The 21781-nt window shown below is 38.4% G+C and overlaps 2 protein-coding genes across 4 annotated transcripts in view; one reads left to right on the top strand and one right to left on the bottom strand.

Moving 5' to 3' along the window:
• dsx (transcription factor doublesex) overlaps window positions 1-19443 on the bottom strand; it is a 46499-nt gene extending 27056 nt beyond the window's left edge. For 2 of the 3 annotated variants that reach the window (XM_070207421.1, XM_002056562.4), the window contains exons 1-2: window positions 18841-19440; window positions 12836-14312 (exon numbers count right to left, since the gene is read on the bottom strand). In XM_070207421.1, coding sequence (XP_070063522.1) covers window positions 12836-13859 — 1024 coding nt within the window. In that variant the 5' untranslated portion in view covers window positions 13860-14312; window positions 18841-19440. Of the gene's footprint in view, window positions 1-12835; window positions 14313-18840 lie in introns of all 3 variants that reach the window. The other variant, XM_032433658.2, reaches the window with a different exon arrangement.
• Window positions 1-21781, top strand: part of nxf4 (nuclear export factor 4) — a 114493-nt gene that overhangs the window by 18640 nt on the left and 74072 nt on the right. The window lies entirely within an intron of this gene.

The following is a 21781-nucleotide window of genomic DNA, read 5'->3' as shown; positions in this document are numbered from 1 at the left end:
TTCCAATAGAAATAACAAAAATATTTGAAAATCTGTCGGCTATTACGACTTTTTGGCCGGCTTCCCAATGGGCAATGCGTGGGTGTCAAAAATCTATTGCTGAATTAATTTGGGATTAAGTGGTTCAGCGTGTGGGAACATTACGAAAAGGAACTGGAAAATTCTTTAATTACAATATATTAGTATATATATTTAGGGAAATGGAAAAATGTGTTTGATATTTGCCAAGAATGTAACACGCTCGTTAAACCCAAGACAATAAATTCCAAAGTCAATTGAAATATTTTTGTATTTATATTTTTTTCTATATAAGTGAATTTCTATAAATAACAAATTATATTTAACATATACTTTACAGATATATTAATTTAATAAGACCCTATTTCAACATTTTCATTCTGTTCGTATTTGCATTTTGTGTTTCGCTTGTGCAGCCCCCGGGGGCCACCCTTGGGCCATGTGCGTTTGTTTTTACATATACAAATGTAAATATAAATTACGGCACAAGTACATATAAATAAGTGTGAGGGTGTGTGTGTGTCCACAGAGTAGCTATAGATACGGAAAAGCAGTGCAATGGAAAATAATTCAAGTTCAAGGTAAAATAAAAGCACAGTGGAACCAAAGCCCTAAAATTGTGGTAAAATATTTTAAAAGAATTTAGATAAAGGCAAAATATTAACAGAAATTAAAAGAGAACAACACAAACAGATCTAAAATAAATATTTAGTATATTGTGTACATAAGACTATATTTTAATTGAAGTCCCAACTTTACCTAAACACAAAGACACTGTGCCTGGGCGTTCTCATATCATACTAAAATTTCTTCAACAGCAGCCACAAAAGACGTTGACTTCATAATGAACATCATGATGATGATGATGAAGATGATGAGCATTTGCATTGGGGCTGCCGTCAATGTTGGCATTGTTGATATTATGCAATATGGGAATATATATACTGTATATATCGCTGAATACTCGTGCTTTCGAGTTCGATAACCATTTTAAGGTCAAACTGACATAGTTACGATAATAATAATAAAATAGATTTGCATGCTAAAGTAGGTGCAGCTCGTGCTCGTATAAAAATGTAAATCATATCAAATCAAATCAATCAGAGAAAATGTTAAGGGTTCTTAACCTATATGAACTACATGTGCGGGCATTTTTATTAACGAAGCTTGTTTGTTGCTTAGTAATTATTTGAAGAATGAAATTAGCTTGAATATAAATATTGAGAATAAAACTGCATAAGTTCCGTTCCCCTCATTACTATAACTTAGAGTACAAGTTTTTCTCGGAGTGATATTATACCTCTTAACTTTCTTATCTTTTCGACGCCTATTTCCAATCTTTTATGATATTGTGATCTATTAAAACGAGCTGATAGAAAGGTCAAGACTGCAGACTATATATATATATTTTTTATTAAGACACCGCATCTGCAATTAAACTACCTGAAGTTGGGCTTAACTTTTCGATTATAAAAGCCGAGCATGAGGCCTTTAAGGAAGCGCTTCAAAATTAAAACGGAAACCCATTTCGCGCAGGGGCAATCATGGAAAGCCACAAGCAGAGCTAATTAAATTAGTTTTGCCGAGCCGCACAATGAACCCCAGATACGTCCCTGGCCAGGGTTTAGGATCTGGGTCTGGGTCCTCTTCAATCCATAAGCTAAGCTGCGCAGTTCGCAAAGTTACGCGCTGTAAAAATCAACTTAAAAAGACTTCACGTTGTTTTATGTTTTGACAGCGCAACACGAAACAACAAGCGAAAAAAATAAGAAAAAAGATAAAAACAAAGTTGTAAATTATAATTTTATGTTTGAAATCTCAAACCAATAATGTGGTTGCGCAGGGCCTAGGGCTGAAGAGCCTCTCGCATCTAGCACCTAGCTCGAAGGGATTGCCAATTGTTGCAGCCAGCCATAAAACGGCCAATGACCTTTGACACAACATAAAAAAAAATAAAAAACATGAGTCGACAACAAGTTTTCATAAATGATACTTAGAAATAGGCAAATGCTCGAACGCTGATTAGTTATAAATATTACGACAGGCTTACTTCGCTAAGACGAACTTTTTTTAGGCTCAAGCGCTAGCATTGCTTTTTATTTAATTGGTAAGAGTAGTAATAACTTGAAATCATTCAATTGGATATCATGTTCTATACAACAAATATGCTCCTAATTCCTCTTTTCTGTTCCTTAGTCTTCGTCATAGCGAGGCTTCACTAGACGCTTTGGTAATAATGTCGTAAAAATTAAAAAAAAAAAACATATAAATAAATATATATATGCGAATCTGTTTGAGATTGTGATGAAATTAGGAAGATCAAGTTAAGTCTTGCAATCGTTTGCAACCGACTGCGGCATACCCTGTATTTTTCAGCTGAATATAATTGGGAAAGCTTCTTCATAGCGAGGGTTCACTATACGCCTTGCTAATAATGTCGTAAAAATTAAAAAAAATATATACATGCGAATCTGTTCGAGATTGTGCTGAAAATATACAATTCAAGTTAAACTTTGAAATCCTTGGCAACCGACTGCGGCATACCCTGTATTTATCAGCTGATAGATATTTGTGATTTAAGCGCCCTTTAGTAGGCGTGACCAACAAATGTACACACTGTATCTGCCGTGGCTTAACACTAGGAACATATACTCCAAATTGGAAGGCTCTTGCTATGGTTCGCATACGGACATAGAGTTATGGAATATGCCCGTTTTCATTACCCAAACAGCGTATATAAAAATGCTCAATTCAACAAAAATCATAAAACGCGGCTCAACTCGGAGTCGGGTTAACTTAAGTTAGCTCATTAAATGCGTCTGCGCAACGTAATTTGCCTTTGAGGCGCGCACGTTCTCGACTGCGACTGCGATGGGGACTGGGACGGGAACTGGGACTGGGACTTCCTTCATGGGCATGTTTCTCGTATCGCTGCCAGTCGTTACACACCATATAATTTCAGGCACACACACACACACACACACACTCGCACGCACACACGCTCAAGTTTACGACTCAACGCGACATTTACAACTTTGATGCAAAAGCCAAAGCAAGCATCTGAGAGTCTGAAACTCTCGCCTAACTGTGGCCCACCAAAATGTTTTTCGAATTGTAAAAATGTTGAAAATAAATTAAAAATGCGCTTAAAAATTTGCGAGCAGCGCGCATTCGCAGAGTCGTTGCCAATTTTAATGGGCGGGCATCCACTGTGTGAGCATTTTGGTTCCTAGCTGAGCGTGGGCAGACTCTCTGAATCTCAGCAAATAGCAAATTGTGGCCGTTTTAATGATGGCAACAAAAACAAATAAATTGTTTAAGTAGTTGCTGTTTAATGGCCATGTCCATTCCATACGAATGCCAGCGGTTTCATTAATATACTCATCTATAGTCGAGCCTTAGTTGCTAACAAGAAAAAGAGCATATAACAATTCTTGGAGATGCTGTCATTAATATATTGCGGCCATTTAATATTACGCTAACAAGCCTCTAAACTGTTTTAGTGGGTTTTAGATAGCAGCTGGTTGTTAGAAGAAATTTGACTATATTTGTTGTTGGTCAGTCTATATTTAAATAACTTTGAAGTGGTTATTAAATTAATCGTTTTTTGAGAGGCACTCAATGAAATATTGTGGTCATTTTACAACACTGATAAATTACGAAGCACTTTGCGTGAGTTTTAGAAAATACCCGGTTGTGAGAAGCAAGTTTTGTGGGCACTTTTTTAAAGGCAAGCTGATTTATTTCAATTATTTATATTAAATGTACAGTTTTGGAAAACACTGTCATTCAAATATTATTGATATTTCACAACACTAATAGCCCTCTGAACATTTGTGGGCCTTAGATGAAACCAGGTGCTAAACAGAAAGGTTTGCAACTTTTTTGCTAGCAAATTATTCATTTAATTACCGCAAAACTAATATAAAATTGTGGCCATTTAACAACACTCTCAACAGATAAAACGGGCTGTTAAAAGAAATATAAGTCTACTATTATCATTTACCTTAAAGTTAATATTGTATTAACATTTGTTGTATGATATTTAACCTATTTAACAACACTGGAAACCCGCTGAACAGCTTAAGATAAATTAAGATAAATCTATTTAATTTAAGAAATCATTTTAAATCGTGCTTATTTCTCACTGTTGTCTTTAAAGATTATTATTAATTAACCAATTCATGGATGGGTTTTAGTATTAAGTGATTGGGCTAAAAATTGTTTGTAAATCAAAATGCTTCTATTCACTTTTTATGCATACATTTATTACATGTTTAGAGATATGTTATTTTCTCTCAATTTATTTACTTTAGCTTGATGCATTCTTTAAGTAACCCTGCAAAGACTAGTCCACTTCTCCAATTCACTTTTGAAACACTTTTAACGGTTTTGATGGTCAATTCAATTTGCAGCTGAAAAAGCTGCTTAAAGAGTCGAGCAGATAAATGTCACGAAAAAATACCGAGACCACGAATGCCTGGAGCTCGCGTGTGGCCACTGTCGATTGATGTAATTTCCATTTCCATTTCCATTTCGATTTCAATTTGAATTTGAATTTAAAATTTACATTCGCAGCAAGAGCAGCAAGAGCTGCAACAATTTGAACAGCTTGTTTATTTTATGTATCGAAATTGAAATGCCAACAAGTTTTTAATGAACCGAATGTGAATGTGACCGAGTGGATGCCCAAACGAATATCTGCAAGTGACAGCCCATGTACTTTTCTGCTGTCGCTTGTTGTTTTTGGGGGCGTACTCCAGTGGACCCACAATTATATGCATTTTATTTTAATGGTGCGGACACGCAACGCATTAGCGCAGACCAGTTCGAGTCCTAAATGAAGTCGTTGAATCGCCTGCCCCTTAAGCTGAATCATTTGCAGTTCACTTAGTTCCGAAAAAATAAAACCTGTTTCTGGTCTCTAGGTGAGCACGGAGTCGGCTCTAGTTGCAGCTCCAGTTTGAACTTGAACTAGTGCACACTAATCAAATTTGTGATGCCGCCGACTTCTGCACCTGGGCAAGCCTGCCAGAACTTGAGCAGCCCTTGACATGTGGATAAGGCAACTCAGGGACTGACCTGCTTCTCTTAGTCAGTAGCGTGATAATTACATTTATGAATAAGCAATGAGAGTATACACACCATGTAAATATACTTAATTTCTATCTATGTACAATTTGTAGGCAACTAATTGGCTTTGTCTTCAATATCTCCTACCATTTTTGATAAATCTTGATTTTGAGGCATAGTTTTGTGAGCATATCTCGAAGATTATAGTAGCTAGATGAATCAAACTTGATATGGAGCTTGGTAGATACAAATTAAAAATAATACTATAAGAAACCTCCACCCATTTCTCGAAAAACTTCTCTTTCTCTTAGACTAAAAGCTAGATATCTAGATATTTGTACTTTGGTATATAAATACTTTTGTCTGGCATATGTAAGTTCTGAAAATTTTAATAGGATCGAACTATGAACACCGAAGTTAATCAAGAATGCAAGAATGTGGGGCAAAAGGGAAATAGAAGAACAAGATGATTCATAAAGTGCGCTGTGTACGTGTATGTGTGTGTGTGTGTGTGTGTGTAAAGAACGAAAAAAGTCCGACTTGTGCTGTAAATTATTCACATCTAATAACTATATTTAAAAACTTATATCACAAAATTGATATTTAATGCATTGTAAAGCGCTAATCAACTAATGCACGGAATAAATTTCAGTGCAGCTCTTCTAATAACGAATGTACGCAACATATATTAAATCAGATATATTCAAATAGATATAAATAAAATGACAAATCTAATTTGATAATTTGCATATTTTGATGATATTTCTAACATTTTATGAACATCCCCTGCTCCTTAACTGGGCAACTACGAACTGTGCATGGACTGCAACTCATTTGGACTCAATTGGTCAAACCTCAATGCAATCCCAGATGTGTGCGGCCAGGAATGCGAGCGGAGCGACAGTTTTGTAACCGGTTGACCGCCACTCGATGTTGACTTTTCAAAGACTTGTTATAAACAGCTGATCGCTGTAACAATTTCCCAGCTAACTGGAAATGCATGTGTGTGTATGTGTGCGTGTGTGTGTACCAAACCAGACGCTCAGTCCAGACATTGCATAGACTTAAAGCGGGCTCATTAGTTTTTTAAATTATTGCCCAGAGTGTTGTATTTCCCTCCCTCTCTCTCTCTTTTTAATTGTTGTAATTGAAAGCCCTTTGCCTAACAGTGTGTGCGTGTGTGTGTGTGTGTAAGTGGATGTGGTTGTGACTGCGACTTAGAAGAGCGTTGAACTGCTTTTGACATTTCTGGTTGACCAGAATAGGAAACTTTTATTAATGTACGAAATTTTTGTATCAGCTTAGCTTAGCACACACTTCAATAAATTGGTCAAAAACTAATAATGTTATATGAGAAACTTTGAACAATAAAAACTTGCTCAATATTTTCTAGCCAAAATTCGTTGTTTAATGTAAGGTGGCAAAAAACCCGTCACAAGTCAATTTATACGTAGATCTTTCAAAATAATCATTATTTACACTTCCACCTAGGAAAGGTGAAATTTTCAAAAAATGTGAAACAGTTATTTGAAACTCAGCTTGAAGTCAGTCGGAAAGTAAGCAAAAGTTTCTTGTTTCCGTTTCCCACGTCCTTTCCACACTTGCGCGTGAAATTCCTTAAAGCCCATTGTCAAGGTGCGTCAGTCAATGAGTTAGTCACTCTGTCAATCATCAGTCAGTCAATCAGTCTAACAGGTTTTCTTTAAATGTGTGATACACATTTAACTCAATCAACAAGTGGCGCTACCTTGGGTGGCATTTATTAAATTGCAATTAGTGTGAAATTCTTGGGAAATTTTTCTTGCTGGCGCAAATCAAAACTTGTTGCATTACTAATTGAAATGTTGCATGCCACAAGGTGCTCAGCAGATGTGCGCATCTTTGTTGGCACTCACTTCTCGACCCGCCCCCCAAACTCTGTTTACATTTGCGCAGACACGCAATTTATCGTGCTGCGGATAAGAACTTCTTCAATGCAACTGCAACTGCAATGCAACCCGAGGCATTGTGTATTGAGCCCATATTTATGGTTGGTATCTGTCAGACAGGGTGCCAAGTACTTAGTTTATAATCGCATCTATTATTTGCCAGCATGCCTGTGATTTATGATTGGGCAGGTTAGGTTAGGTTGAGTAAGACCCAATCAAAGAGGTTGAATAATATTAACTCTATATCTATATATGCCTGATCCGAATAACTTTTTAATTGGTACTCAAATTATCGTCATAGAATGTGGTAAGCATATAGGTCCTCTTAGACAGCTAAATTATATATACTCTTGATCAACAGCCGAATCAGATGTTTTAATATCGTATTATATTGACCAAATTATTGGAAATCAAATTATCTTGGTTTTTCTTCTTTTTGAAGAGAAGAAGAGAGTATAAAGAATATATATTCTTGATCAGTTGATCAATAGCCAACTGAGATTTTTGCTTACTTTGGCTACTAATTAAGTTTGCTTTATAGGCGGGAATGGTGTTTATGTGACCAAATTTTCTATCTTCAGCAAACTCAGATATTACGATCTTTACAAATTTCCTCACTTATCTACAAAAAATATGCCAACAAGGTTTCCGGACGGTTTTCAACTTTAGCTTCCATTTGAAAAACTTACTCCTGCAATTGCAAACAAATATTTTAAAATATTATACTATAATTATTCTTAGAAATTAGTTCTTAAAAGTGCTAAAGTATTACCCTCGCTATATTCTAAAAAGACTCTAGTATTTGACAAATAAGAGCATAGTTTTAAGCCATATTAAAATATTTGCAGGCTCTTGCGTTTTCAATAGTGTAACAAGTTGGCTGCACTGAAGCTAGTTTTACAACTTCCGCCCTTTGATTAGCCATCCGCTGTACTTTCGAACGTAGCTATATAATTAAGGTCTTCACATCTTCAACGAAGCAGAAAAAAAAGCCTAATTATAATAAGCACTTGCAGGGTGCACTAAGGCGGGGCGTCAGGTGAGCTGCCCGCATTTTTGGCACGCGATTTAAATCAATTAGGAGCTTACAAATAAAAACGTGTTGACTTGGTTTGGCTGATTGGCACTTCTGGCTGATAAAGCACTTGCATATGATTATGAAGAGTCGACGCGTAAATGAATGTTCAGGCCCAGAGCTGTTTATACCAGAGAGGAAAGGCAGGAAGACAGGATGAGTTCAATATGCAGCTGTTGCGGTAAATACAATTGTAGATCCATGGAGTTGTGTGTATTTCAGTAAGAAGGCCCTTGGCCTCGTCTAGACTAATTTTCTGCTCATAAAAGCAACTTCAACATGTTTTTATAGTTCAAGTTAAAATTGTTTTTCAGCAGTTGTTGTTTTTGTTTTGTTTTTTTTTTTTTTTGTATTACCGGACTGTCGGCCAGCTCTGCTGCTGGCCACATAATTAAAGAGTCATTTGGGCGCATAATCCTGGCTTTCAATAAAGCGCCGCAAAAGTATTAAAAAGTAATGCCAACATATTAGCTGGAAATCTCATAAATTATGCAACGAAATGACCTGTCAAGTCGCGCCTGCTGATCTCTGGACCGCCCCAGAGTGCAATTCTCTCAAATAATAATAAAAATAAAAAATATCAAAAAAAAAAAATGCAAAACTACTTCAGCAACAAAATATGGCTGCCATTTGAAATGAAATCGAAAACACAACAAGCAGCAGAAAGGGTAACAAAAATACATTTTACAACTTCATTTTTACGAGCGCGCCAAAGTTTGTTGGGGATTTTCTGGCGAAAAAAAAACACACACACACACACACAGGCACGCCATGGGAAGAGGAACCGAGCTGCCTGTCTTTAGAGTCTAGAAATTAGCGCAAGCGCATTAAATTAATTAACTGAAACCGAAGTCTATCGATTGGCAGTCGAGCCTGCAACCTGCTAACTGCCGAGCCACTTGGTATTTACGGCTTACCGATTCGAACCCGTAAAACCCTACATACCTCTAGAAACAAGTGCGAGTGCCCGACTGACATATACCCATTCTATAGAGACATACACAAGAACGTATCGCACGATTTAGAAGCCAAGCCTAACCCCGCTCTAGGTACGGGAAATGGTTTCTTTAATAAAATCGGTTCTTATAGTCCGATCGTTTTGCAATTTACAATGCTTAAGTAAGTAATCTCAATGCTCTACCCTCAGCAATGAGCTCTTCTCCAATTTCGGAAAACAAGTCAGATATCTAAAAAAATAAATATTTTAATTCTGTATTTTCTACAGCTATCTTTATCAATATTTATCGATTTAATGCAATTTTGAGATAATATTGTACAAATGCTTGTAAAGCTGATCACGAATTGATAATTCTTAACGTGTCTGCTTGTTGTATACATTTGCTGAAAATCAATATACCCTCTTTCCCATTTTCAATTGTTTGAGGGCATAAAAACCTTCCGAAACCGAATGCCAAACCCAAAGCCAGCCAAGTTTTACGACTGCTAAACTACCTGCTGGCAGCCAAGTCGAAAGCATTCTCATAATTGCAGTCGTAGTTGCAGTTGCAGTTGCAGTTGCAGTTACGTGACTAGGAATAGAACAGGGATCGATTAAAACTTAAGATTGTGGGTGAGGGGAGGGGGCAGGGTAGAGAGTGCCTCAAGACGTCGTAAATACTCGTTCTTAAGAATTTTTTATATTCCCTGAATTTGTTTTTGCAAAAAGTAATTCAAATTATTATAAGAGCGCAGTGTAGGTGTATTTCTTTATAAGTATGCGCACAGAGCGCACGTCTGTTTCCATACCCATACTTATCTCTATTGCTCAGTCTAGCTATGCCTATATATATATATATATAGGTACAACTATCTTGGGCTATATGTATTTATTTCCCTATAAGTACCTTTACCTATCTCTATTATAGCTGCAAGCCCAAAAAAATGTTGGTTGCCCGTTCAATTTCAAAAGAAGTATTTGACTTTTTCAGCCCTTTCCCTTGACAAGCTAGCTCCAGCAACAAATCTAGTTTTCTTGCTGTATAAATATTGATACCAAATCTTTATGCATATCTATATCTGCACATATGTTTTTTCTGTCTTTTTGCCCAGCTTAACTAAATGGCTGAAGATAAATCACATATGTCATAAGTACATGTTGCTGTCTGTCCAACAAAGTAGCTGGCCATAAAATTAGTGTCAGTTCTTGCGCGCACTTGCACTTAGCCTCGTCGCGCGTCTCTCTTTTGGCCAGGTATTTTCTCTAATTGCTGCTCAGCCGCAATACACACGCACACACAGAACGCATACAAATACTGAATTAAATTGCAGACAAGTACAAGTGCCGGCAGCTTATGAGCCTAGCCTGTCGGGGCAGCCCGTCATGTACATTCATCAAAACACTCAGCAGACACATTTCCCCATTCGCGTGATAACCCAATGATTTCAGACATGCAGACACATATCCTCGGACAGATCGGACATGGGTGTAAAGACAATGCGCAAAAGACTGCCGCTTGACGGACTCGAACCTGGATCCATTCAAACGGTAGCCGACGCTTGGCTGGCACCCACTGTAATCTGTCGGGCTACCTCGCCTAACCCGTTCGGCTCAAACTTGTTGCCGAGCTCGAGCCTCACTTTTAAGTTCGAGTTTCGAGTTTTCTGTTTTCTGTTTTGCTGCCCGGCAACTTTGTTGCACTTCACGTTCATTCGCTTTGCTGCCCACTCATCAACTGAAACCAGAAAGAGCCACCACAAGCCAAACACACTTGGCATTTGGCACTTGGCATCAAAGTTGCCTCTGAGATGGTGACGCTTTTGGCGCCTATGCTCATTTTATGCCCCCTTCCTGCACGATTCAATTTGTCTTGATTGTGCAGCCAATTTTAGATATTCGCCTAGACAGAGGCTACACGTGCCACGGATCAGTCTGACGAAAATCTTGTATATATTTTTGATGTGTTTCGCTTTTATTGATGAAATTTAAATTTTATTTAATTAAGTGAAATGTAAATAGGAATATTTGGGATTTTTCGTAATGAAAAAACATTTTATCGCTTCTAATCAATTGTACACTCTGTTTACAAAGTAAAAGAGAGTATGTTGAATAATCTCAATTTTGCAGATCTATTATTTTTTTACAGTTTAAGAGTCACAAACATCAAAATAATGACCTTCAAAGTTTGGCAGTTAACTTGATGATTTTCTCTTACTCTTCATCTCACAGTTTTAATAGTGCAGTAGGAAAGCCACAGACTTTTAGTTACACTATTATAGTTATAGACATCAAAATAATAGGCGAATGTCTGAACACTTGACAGTTAGCTTATTGATTATCTTTTTCTCGTTCTCTTACAGTTTTAAAGCCACTGACTTGTAGTTACAGTTAGCTTCATGATAATCTACTAATCTTCTTACAGTTTTATATTGCAGTTTAAAAGCCACTGTCTTGTGGGTACAGTTTTAGGATCACAAACAGCATCATGATAAATTAAAATAGGCTAACGTTGCATATTCTACTCTTTCTTTTATATTTTGAAACTCATTGCTTTAGAACTACAGTTTTGGAACCCAAATCATTATAATAGTCAGCTAGACCGTTTAAATTGGGTAGCTCAAGTTATTCCTTAGTTTAAATTATTAAATTATTAAATTAAATTAGTTAAGCCACAGCAAAGCTTTAAAATCAATTATTAATATTTTGAAAAATTGGTATTTTTAATTCGAAATGTATATGAGTCGAATCTGTTGACAACCTCAATATTGCGGAATAATTGATTATGCAATGTGATACCACGGAATTGCCATTTGCCACAGAGTAAACAATTAGTGGCACATCTTCTGGCCAAAAGGGCGGCCAGCGACTGCTGGCAGCTTTCCAGAGCTGTTCCCCTTGCTTTGCCCGGACTCGAGACTCGGGACTGCCACAATAAACAACTGCAACTTGATTAGGCCTGTTGCAGGCTCTGCTGCCCGACTGCCACCATGTGTGTACGTGCCCAGAGTCGAGATGTTGGTAAGTACTGCCTGCGCTGCCCTCTATTAGTGGTTGCATTGTGGACTCTTAAAGTGACAAAACACTTAGTTGCCAGACTGACAACAATGTCGGCTGTCTGCCAATTTTTGCCTTGCTTTCTTTTCTGAGGTATTTAATAAATGCATAAAAGCATAGTATGAATTTTAATAGGAAAAATAGTCTTGAATGAAGTTTCAAAATGCTTGTTAAAATAAACTGCACCCTTGAATTAAACGTAAAACTGTCGCAATTGAAGTACAACTTGGTTTGAATATTTTTTAATTCTTGTCTTTAGAAATTTCGCTACTAAAAAATCCAAAAATAATATTTTATAATAGATCTTCCTTAAATTTTTGACTGGGCATCAGATATTCTTGACAGTTACTTTTGATGATACTCCATTTGTTTTTGCTATTATTATTTAATATTAATAATTATTATTTTTATAATTATTGTTATTATTATTGTTATTATTAATTAGTCATTAGTCATTATTAATTATTAATTAGTTATTATCAATTATTCATTATAAGTTTTTCATTATTCGTTATTCATTGTTCACTATTTATTATTCATTATTCATTTATCATGATTCATTATTATTGCTATGGGTATTATTTAACTCTGAGCCAAACTCTTATGCAGCAATGGCTTCTATTTGCCTGTTACCTAAGAAATGCCTATATCCCACTTGCTTAAGGATCGAAGTTGGAGTACCCGGTTTCTCGTTGTTCTTAACATGACATAAACGGTATTCGAGTGGAAAACTTTGGCTTAAGCACTTACCCAGTGGCACATTCTTGCGTGTGCTGGACACGGAGATGGGCAGAACGGCGTTGCCCGATGTGGACGATGGCGATGGCGATGATGAGTCGCACGAACCCTCCAGGGACTGTGCGGGCGTTGGCACCGTGGACATGTGTTGATCAGCGCTGGTTATGACGCTAATGCCACCGCTGCCGGCGCCTGCTACGGCCGTGCCGCTGCTTGAGGCAGTTGCCACATTGCTGGAGCTCGCGCCACCGGAGCTGCTCGTGGCTGCGCTCACGCTGCCGCCATGATCGCTGTGTGAGGGAGATCGTAGCGATGCCTGATGCGGCTGCGGCTGGGGCTGCTGGTGGTTGCTGTGGTGGTGGTGCTGCTGGTGCTGCTGTTGCTGCTGTTGGTGGTGGTGCTGCTGCTGCTGTTGCACCACTGAGGCGACGGCGCTGCTTGCCATATGAGCATGATGCACATGGGCGTGCGCATGGGCGTGGCCATGCAGACTGCCCGCCGAGCCGTTGTGGGCAGCAGCTCCCAGATGCGATGGCGGCTGTGGCGGCGGTGCAGCTGCCACTGCCGTCGCTGCGGCCTGCTGCTGCTGGTGGTGCAACACATGTGCATGATGGCCATGCCCGTGATGCGCATGGGCGTGGCTGTGGGCGTGCGCATGCACATGATGATGATGCCCATGATGACTGAGCAGGGCCGCTGTAGCGCCCGCCGGCGGCGGCACCTCGTGCATGTGCAGCGATCGCTGCTCGTCCTGCGCCTGAGCACGCCGCAGCGCCGTCTGCAGCGCCATCACGCGCTGCCTATCGGCGGTCAGCCGGCACTTGTCGCAGGTGCAATAGCGGTACTTGCAGTACCGCTTGTGGCCCTTCAATGTGATCTTCAGCCCGTGGTTGCGACAGCGCGCACAGTTGGGCGGCGTGCGTGGCGATATGGAGCTGCCGCTGGAGCTGGACGCGCCGCCACACACATCGTTCTTCGAGTCGATCATGTCCGAGTCGGACATGGTGTCGCTGTTCCAATTCTCCTCTGAAACCATGCCAAATGGACAACCAGTCTGTGTATTGTAACTGTGCTCAACTTGTTTGCGCGCGCGGCGTAATCCCAAGTATTTTATTTAATTGGCCTTCAAACTTTAAGCCTCGCAGCAATTGGGTAGCATTTTTCGATTAAATTGAATAGTTCATATTATTATTTTAAATATTTTAGTTGGTTGATATTTATTAAACGCTTAATTAGTTGGTGCTTTTTTTTGTGTTAATATATTTGAATAGATTTAAAGCAGATTGAAGAATTTAATTTGATTGATAATTTAATTTAATTCCGTTTTAAATAGATTAAGTATTGTGTTTTTTTTTTTCAATATTTCTATAAATGGCGTGGACTAAATTTCTGATGTGCGTAATTGATTTATTTTTTTTTTGTTGTTTAATTCGTTTTTCTTTTTATATTCAGATTTTGTTTATTTTTATATTAATTTCAATATTGTTGCCTGCAAAGAAAGACAAAGACATGATTTGTTTAAGCTTTAGCACTAAATAATTTTTTAATTTTATTATACTGATTTTCGGGCCTGAAAGTACAACAAAAAATATGCAGTTTGTTTTGGACAATTTTTAATTTAGATAAGCAATTTTTGTATGGCAAGCCGCAATATATGCCCAGCCGCAGACCCCCTTCCCCCTCTAGAAAATAGGGTGGCTGCTGATGTAATCGACGGAGGGGGGTGTTCAGGCAAACAGCTGTGCAATTTGGCCAATTGTTCCGGAGAAATAATATTTCGTATAAGATGAAAGTTTTGCCTATTGGGATGCTATTTGGACGCTGTTCGACACGCTTCGCTTGCATTGCCAAACAAATTGCATTTGTTTATTATGCCCGAAGAATTTTTCCAATATTTAGCCAAACAATTTTTCACGCACTTTTAAGCGGCAATTGTGTGGGAGCTTTTCATATGATTTTTCTTTATATTTCGAATTTTGTTTTTCTTTGCTAATTTCAAAATAATTCAAGCTAAAAGTTGAAATTTTTGTAGCCTGACATGGCATGTGGCTGGGCAATTAAAACAAAATAAAAAATGGTCAAAAATGTTGTGCAATTGATAATCTTTGAACAGTGACACGCCTTTTGGCACCAAGCAGAGCAACAAATGTTTAAACAAATATCAGCTGATGTAATCTTATGTTGTGAATATCGGTTACAATTTAAAGGTGGAGCTGCCCAGCGCGATAAATTATACAGATACTTCTAAAACTGTCTGCCAATTATCTAATCCTCGAAATATATGTAAATTACAGAACTCGAATGTCGCATTCACTAATAATATTTCACACGGGCAATAATTCGATGCTTCATAATACCATCTACCTATTTTTATTTGAAATAGAGCTCAGCATGGACCATGTAGTATAGATCAGAGCAACGCAAACTTTTTAATTTAAATATTCGATAGAACAAATTACCAAAGTATTAATCTTAAAGGAAATTAGTAGAAGGGAAAAAGTTTTTGTATTCTAAAAATAAATTTAAGACAGACAGAATGTTTCTCAAAGTCAGGTCTGGACTTTACAAGCGGGATTGAGAATAAAGCTATTTAATAATAAAACGCCTTCTCAGTTAAAGTAGTCCTGATTATTTCTGTATAAATATATACTTTATCGTTTGCTTATAAATATCTCTCTGCTTGATAAGGAAAATATATTGAGTAAAGATGTATTTAATTGTAGAAACTTTTATGGGAATATTTAGAAATAGTTTCATTTCAAATCTGTGCCTAATGTTTATATGGAATAGTCTTGTTTCACTTATGTTTTTGCTTTACCTTATATCAAGTATGCAGATTGCAAAATGTTAATAATATTTATGTTTTATTTATTTAGAGTTGGGAGTATATGCGATTATTTTTGGAATATTGAATTAACGTTTAACTGACTTTTAGACATGAAGTTTAAATTTAAAGTTTTATAAATATATGTATATGTATATATATATTTTTTTAAAAATTACGCTTATATTTATGCGTAATTAATTATTGTATTCGTTTATTAGTTATTAATTTATTTGCAGCATTTTTTATTGCTGTTAATATTGTCACAGAACAAACAAAAAATCACTTGAGAACTTTTTTGCGAGCGATCGCCGCCGGCAAAACACGCACGACAACAACAACAACAAGCACGACAGCGACAAACACGATAAACGATACGTGATAAAAAAAAAAGATGAAGGAATTAATTCAGACAACTGAAGAAATCTATATGATCGATCTGTTTGTTTAGCAGGGCTTTTCCTTTATGCGTGCACACTTTGTGACGGAGGTTCGCGATTCGCGCGAGCTGAGCTTTTTTTTTGCTGCTACTACGGCTGCGACTGCGGCTGCGACTGCGACTGCTGCTGGTGCTGCTGTTCGATCTGAAATCTTTGGCGTGCGCAAGGCAACTCACATTGGGCCCCAAGACGCGGATGCGAAGAACTCAAAAATCGTTGAGCGCAGCAGGCAGCGAATTTCCGCATGTATTTGTGTGAGTTCGTGTGTGCGTATGTGTGTGCGAGCGAATTTCTCTGTGTATGTGTAATGTTTGGCTGTGTTTGCTTGGGCCCCGAGTGCGACCAGCGACTGAATGCAACGGACGATGGCAACGGTATCAAAGCCCAGAGAGCGAATGACGCTGCCGTCGACGTCGCTGCATTTGGAGAAATGCTTTTGGGGGCTGTACACAGACACATACAGACACTCACACATACAAACACGTTTGCCCCTCTCGCAAGCTGGCAAACAAACACGCAGACATGCAAGCGCGCCCTTGTACATAGGCAGCCTCACACACATTGGCTGGCTGTCACACTGTCATTGTTGCTGTTGTTGCTCTTCTTCACGTTGTTGTTGTTGCTGCTGCTGCTGCTGCTGATACTTTCGCCGGCGCTGCACTTTGTAGTTGTTTTGCTTTTGTTGCTGTTCGCTGTTGCAGTTTGATTCGAATCTGTTTCAGTCGCACCGCTTGCAACTTGTTTGAGTTCGCGACGGTTGCAGTTGCATTACGCAGTATTCTTTCCCCTAGTTGTTTGCCCGTTTTGCCGGCATTTCTTTGCTTTTACATTTGTTGTTGATATTTTTACGTTTATGCTGTGCTTTCTTTTTGCTTGTGAAGCGGGCTTTCATTGCATTTGTTTTGGTTATTTGTTCGCGACATTGGGGCGTATGAGCGATGCAAATTATAATGGACATACAAAACAATGGTACGAGACTCGTATCAAAGTTATGTACTCGTTAAATTGATTTTAAATACTAAAGTTTCCAGATATTCTGGGATATCTTAGGTTATTATGGGTATGTCTATAGATCCCCTTCCACCATCGCCCACACGTTAGAAAAGATCTGATTGAATCCACAAACCTCTTTCGAAATCTTTCAGCTGAAACAGCAGTATAATATTGGGACTAAAAGTTAAGCGAGCTGTTCGTTAATAGAGCCTTCACTGTACAATACGATATGGCTATCAGTGAAGCGATCGGTGAAAAACGATTTTGTTGTGTGTATTCAGATTGAATACATTTTGCACTCTGCTGTGCACTAGGGTGATTCATGACGCTGCACTTACTTCTCGGGACGATTGATCAGAGCAGGTTGCAAAAGTATCGAGAGTGAGAGAAAGAGAGAGAGAGTACGCTGGAGCGTAGACAAACTCAAATACTCGAGAGCGGGGTCTATTTGCTTGATAAGCTGCTGTTGCGATCAACAAATGTTTATAAATAATTTCAGTCTTTAAATAAATGGAAAACGGCAGCAGAGGAAGCAGCTCTGCAAAGAGTTGGCGTTTTATTTGGTTAAGAGCGCGTTAATTGTGCATGAAAGATTTGCGATAACGAACGTATATAGAGCTATTTTATTCTGCAATTTATACCGCCCATCCCCTTTTCAGGCCCACTTTTTCAGCCACGGCAAAATGCTGTTCCTACGTATTTACACGGGGCAGACGATCGCCTATCTCGCATGTCGCAGCTAATTTCTATTCGGAGCGCGAGTGAGTGCTGCTTGGGGAGTCACAAATAACAATTTCATTTAGTTAATTACGTGTCGAACTACCGCGTAGAGCAGTTGGGCCACGCTCATTTGGTGCGTGATCTGCCAATGGATCGACCCCATGCGATGATAAAATGATAACATTTTAAATAAACATGTCGAGCGCTACGCTTGACTGTGATTGCCAGCGGGACCACGTCCCGGCCCAAGTCAGCGACTTGTCCAGCCCAAAACTGGTTAGCAGCTTATGCAGATCGTTATGTGGACTCGATGTGGGCTGGTCTATCCTCTGATTGAATCACATTTCGATTCATTTGTGTCAAAGAGCTAAGCAGTATATTGGACATGAGTCAATCAAAGAAACTGGCTACAGATTAACGTAGTTTTCTTTTATAATCCAAGCAATTCGCTTTAAAATACTCTGTACACCATGCAAATGGAAAATGGCAAATGGCATCTTCAACATCCTGCTAGTCTTATTCATATCTTTCAATTTATTATCTAAATACTCTGCGCCATTGAGCGTCTAAAATTCAGATTATCAAGCATATATTTAATGAGACCTAGAATTTTTATATATCGAATAAAATAAGAAATAAAGAAGTTATAGCCCTCGTTTTTCGAATATACACAAATTTAAATGTTATTCATAATTTCTGAAAGTTTCCTAAAGATCCGACTGGGGCTAAGGGTCACAGTAATTGACAAGCATGAAGATTAGTTGCCCTTTGGCATTAATTCCCACTCTTTGTCAACTTATCTTAGAGTAATTTTTGATCTAATCTTGGGCTTAGAAATGCAATGCATTTAACTTGTTTGCAAATAGATTGCCTTCATATCTGGCCCAGATATAGCGCTAGATCCCTGTGGGTGCTGGTCAGATAACTAGACCTCAACTGTTCCCATATCAAGATTGGTATAGACTGGCATTTATGATGGGCTACCAATAACGTTGAGGGCTGAGCGGCATAACGCGAAGCATAACGCAAGGTTTACTTACCCAAAGACTGGCCGCAAGGTGAGAAGCCATAAATTCTTCAGCCAAGGCGCGATCCGAGGCGCGCTTTTCTTGCATAACCAAAGAGAGAGTTCGGGCAGGAGACTAAGAGCGAGATGAAGAGAGAGCGAGAGCGAGAGACAATGCAAGAGAGCGGCACAGCTCTCGGCGATCTCGTAACACAACGTGCTGCAGAGTTGCGAGTCACTATTTCGCTTCAAGCACTCGAACGGCAGACACAGCCGCAGCACTTGTCTACGTTTTAGTTAGCATTTTTCGTTTAATAATATTACATTCCTAAACAATTTTTGCACTTTGTTGCAATTTGTATTTATGGCACAAAATATAGAACGCACATACATACTTAAAATAGAGATCAGACTTTGTGCCCAGTCTCAACTATCACAAAACTATCACAAAAAACATTTACGAATACAAAGTCGAAATGGAGATCTAGACCGAGACCGAGACGCAGGCGGTGGCGAAGACGGAGGCAAAGCGGCGACCGTTAAGGACGATCGTTGCAAGCAAACTGGTTGTAGAACCACTTTAGCTTTGGCTCTTCGACTGGCTGCACATGTGCTCTGGTTGGAATCCGACAAACCGACTGACGTCTGACGATCGACGACCGAATCCGAGTGCCGACTCCGGCCCCAGGCAGTGCTGTCTGTTGTATTTGCAATTGGTTGCAGTGCGAAAAACATGTGTGCGCCGCACAAGTCGAATACCGAATGCCCTACACTTTAAAAAGTGCAGTGTAAAAAAATATATTCCTTAAGGAAACGCGGCAGCGTATCCAAAAGAAGGGTTTAAAACGAAATAAAATCAGTTGATTTAAAAAAGTTTTCATATTGTTAAAAAACTGGCGACTTAAGACACACAAATATCGCAAAATGCCACCTTGAAAGCTATTTAACAAATTAAATAATTAACAAAAAAATTGTTTTTATTAAAACATATTTTATAAAGTAAAAGTGTGTTTAATATTTAAATGAAATTAAGTAATTTTAGTAAACAGTGTTGGGTAACTAATTGCCATTTGGAGAAAAATAAAGTTTGTTAATAAAAACCAATCCAAATAGCGTATGTTAAACCAATATAAATGAAAAGTTAAAAGGTTAATCTGAAATTATTTCAATTAAATTGAATACTAATGTTAGCAGTGTTGGGTAACTTAATGCCAACTCCAAGTCGATGGACCCCAAAGCTGTCTGCAAAGCGCATACAAAGAGATAAAGTTTGTAGTGCGAGAGTGAGAGAGAGAGAGAGAGCTGTAGAGAGCGCAATATTGCACATGCATTGCTCTTATCAGCCGTGATTTTATCTCTCTTTATTTTCACCATCTCTCTCTCTCTCTCTCTCAGCAATATTGCCGTACATTGACGTCTGCTGCATGAATTCTCTCTCTCGCTCTTACTCTCTCTCGTTGCCAATCTGAATCTTTCGTGTGCGCCTTTGCAGTCGGCCTTTGATTTGGCTCGGTTCAGTTGATCGCAATCCCCAGGGCATCTTGATGATGCGACTGTGAAGAATTGCGTCCATTCGATCCCCACTAATCACATTTTAAAAGCTTCCCTCGTTTATCCCAAACTGTTGCAAATTGCTGAAACATCTTCTTACGACACTTTCTGTATCATCTTTATTGTTCTCGATGATAAATGTGGCTGCGCTTTACTAAGTTGTGCAATTAATGCATAAATTAAACAAATTATTAAGTGTTTCCCTTGAAGATTTATTTCTTGTGTTAACAACTTAACATTTAAATTTGTATTTAGTTGTGCAACACTTAAGATTAACACACAAAAAATACATGATTTGATTAAAATGCAAATTTATAACAATATATATTTGCAGAAAGCACCTAATGTGATTCAGGTTCGATATCCAGCTTAACTTTCGATTTTCCGATATATTTTGAATGCTTTCGGAACTCACCTTCAGGAATATTTTACAGAAAACTATTTCAAACTCTTTTTAGAACATTTTTTTAAGTTAATTATAGAAGTCTCTTATTTTTAGCCATGAACTTTATTATCCTTCTTTTTTTTATATATATATTTGTACTTAGTTTCAAATATTTGAACTTTAGTTAGCTTTCACTCTTTTTTCACAGTGTATATACGAGTTATTTATTTCGAATGCATTTTAATTCATGTAGTTCTCCTTGTCAACGAACCAAGTGTGAACAAATTCTTTAAGGAAGCACCAAAAATTTCCGTCCCCTCCTGTAATTCAATTAGCGAAGAGCGTGCCGCAAGCGCATTCTGCAGTCAAAATGTATCTGACGGATGCGCCGGCGAAACTCGTTTTTGCCACTCGAAGAACGTGGCGAGAAAAAAAGACTAAAAACTAAAAAATAAATAACAAATATTCAAAACAGACCGGCAAATATTTATTTATGATTTGAGTGTCTGTGAAAATTCTCTCTGTTGCTCGCTCTTTGCAAACCTCCCACCCACCTCCTCCCTCTGCATGTTTTATTTTTATCAATTTCGCCGCAAGTCGTGCAACGGTGGCAATTGCAAACATTTATACAAATTGACGTTTAGCTGTCGCCGTTGTCACCTCAAAGCCGCACAGAAACTTACACGAAGTTGCCCCCAGAACAAGCCCCCTTCCCTCCCACTCCGCCCTTAGTCACCATCACCCCCGCTTCTGCTCGAACTCTGCTCCAGAGTAATTTGAGCTGCCAACCGCAGAAGCCGGCGACAGAGAATGGATCTGACGTTGACCCGTGTTCGTGCTGCTGTCTTTTCTATACCCTGTACACAGAGTGATAAAGGGTACATGGATTTTGTTGACTCTTCGCCTAGATAGCTTGACTATGTGTACGTATGAACGGGTTTGGAGCTAATATTTAAGCAAATTCCTCTATTTAATCTGTTCTGTTTTTTCTATACCCCGTTCAAAGAGTTAAAAAGTTAAAAAATATTTGTCTAGCAGT

The sequence above is a fragment of the Drosophila virilis genome, chromosome 2 (assembly GCF_030788295.1).
Source record: "Drosophila virilis strain 15010-1051.87 chromosome 2, Dvir_AGI_RSII-ME, whole genome shotgun sequence".
Taxonomy (NCBI): Eukaryota; Metazoa; Arthropoda; class Insecta; order Diptera; family Drosophilidae; genus Drosophila; species Drosophila virilis.
The sequence above is the reverse complement of the archived record's forward strand: the minus strand, read 5'-3'. Positions and strand labels throughout refer to the sequence as shown.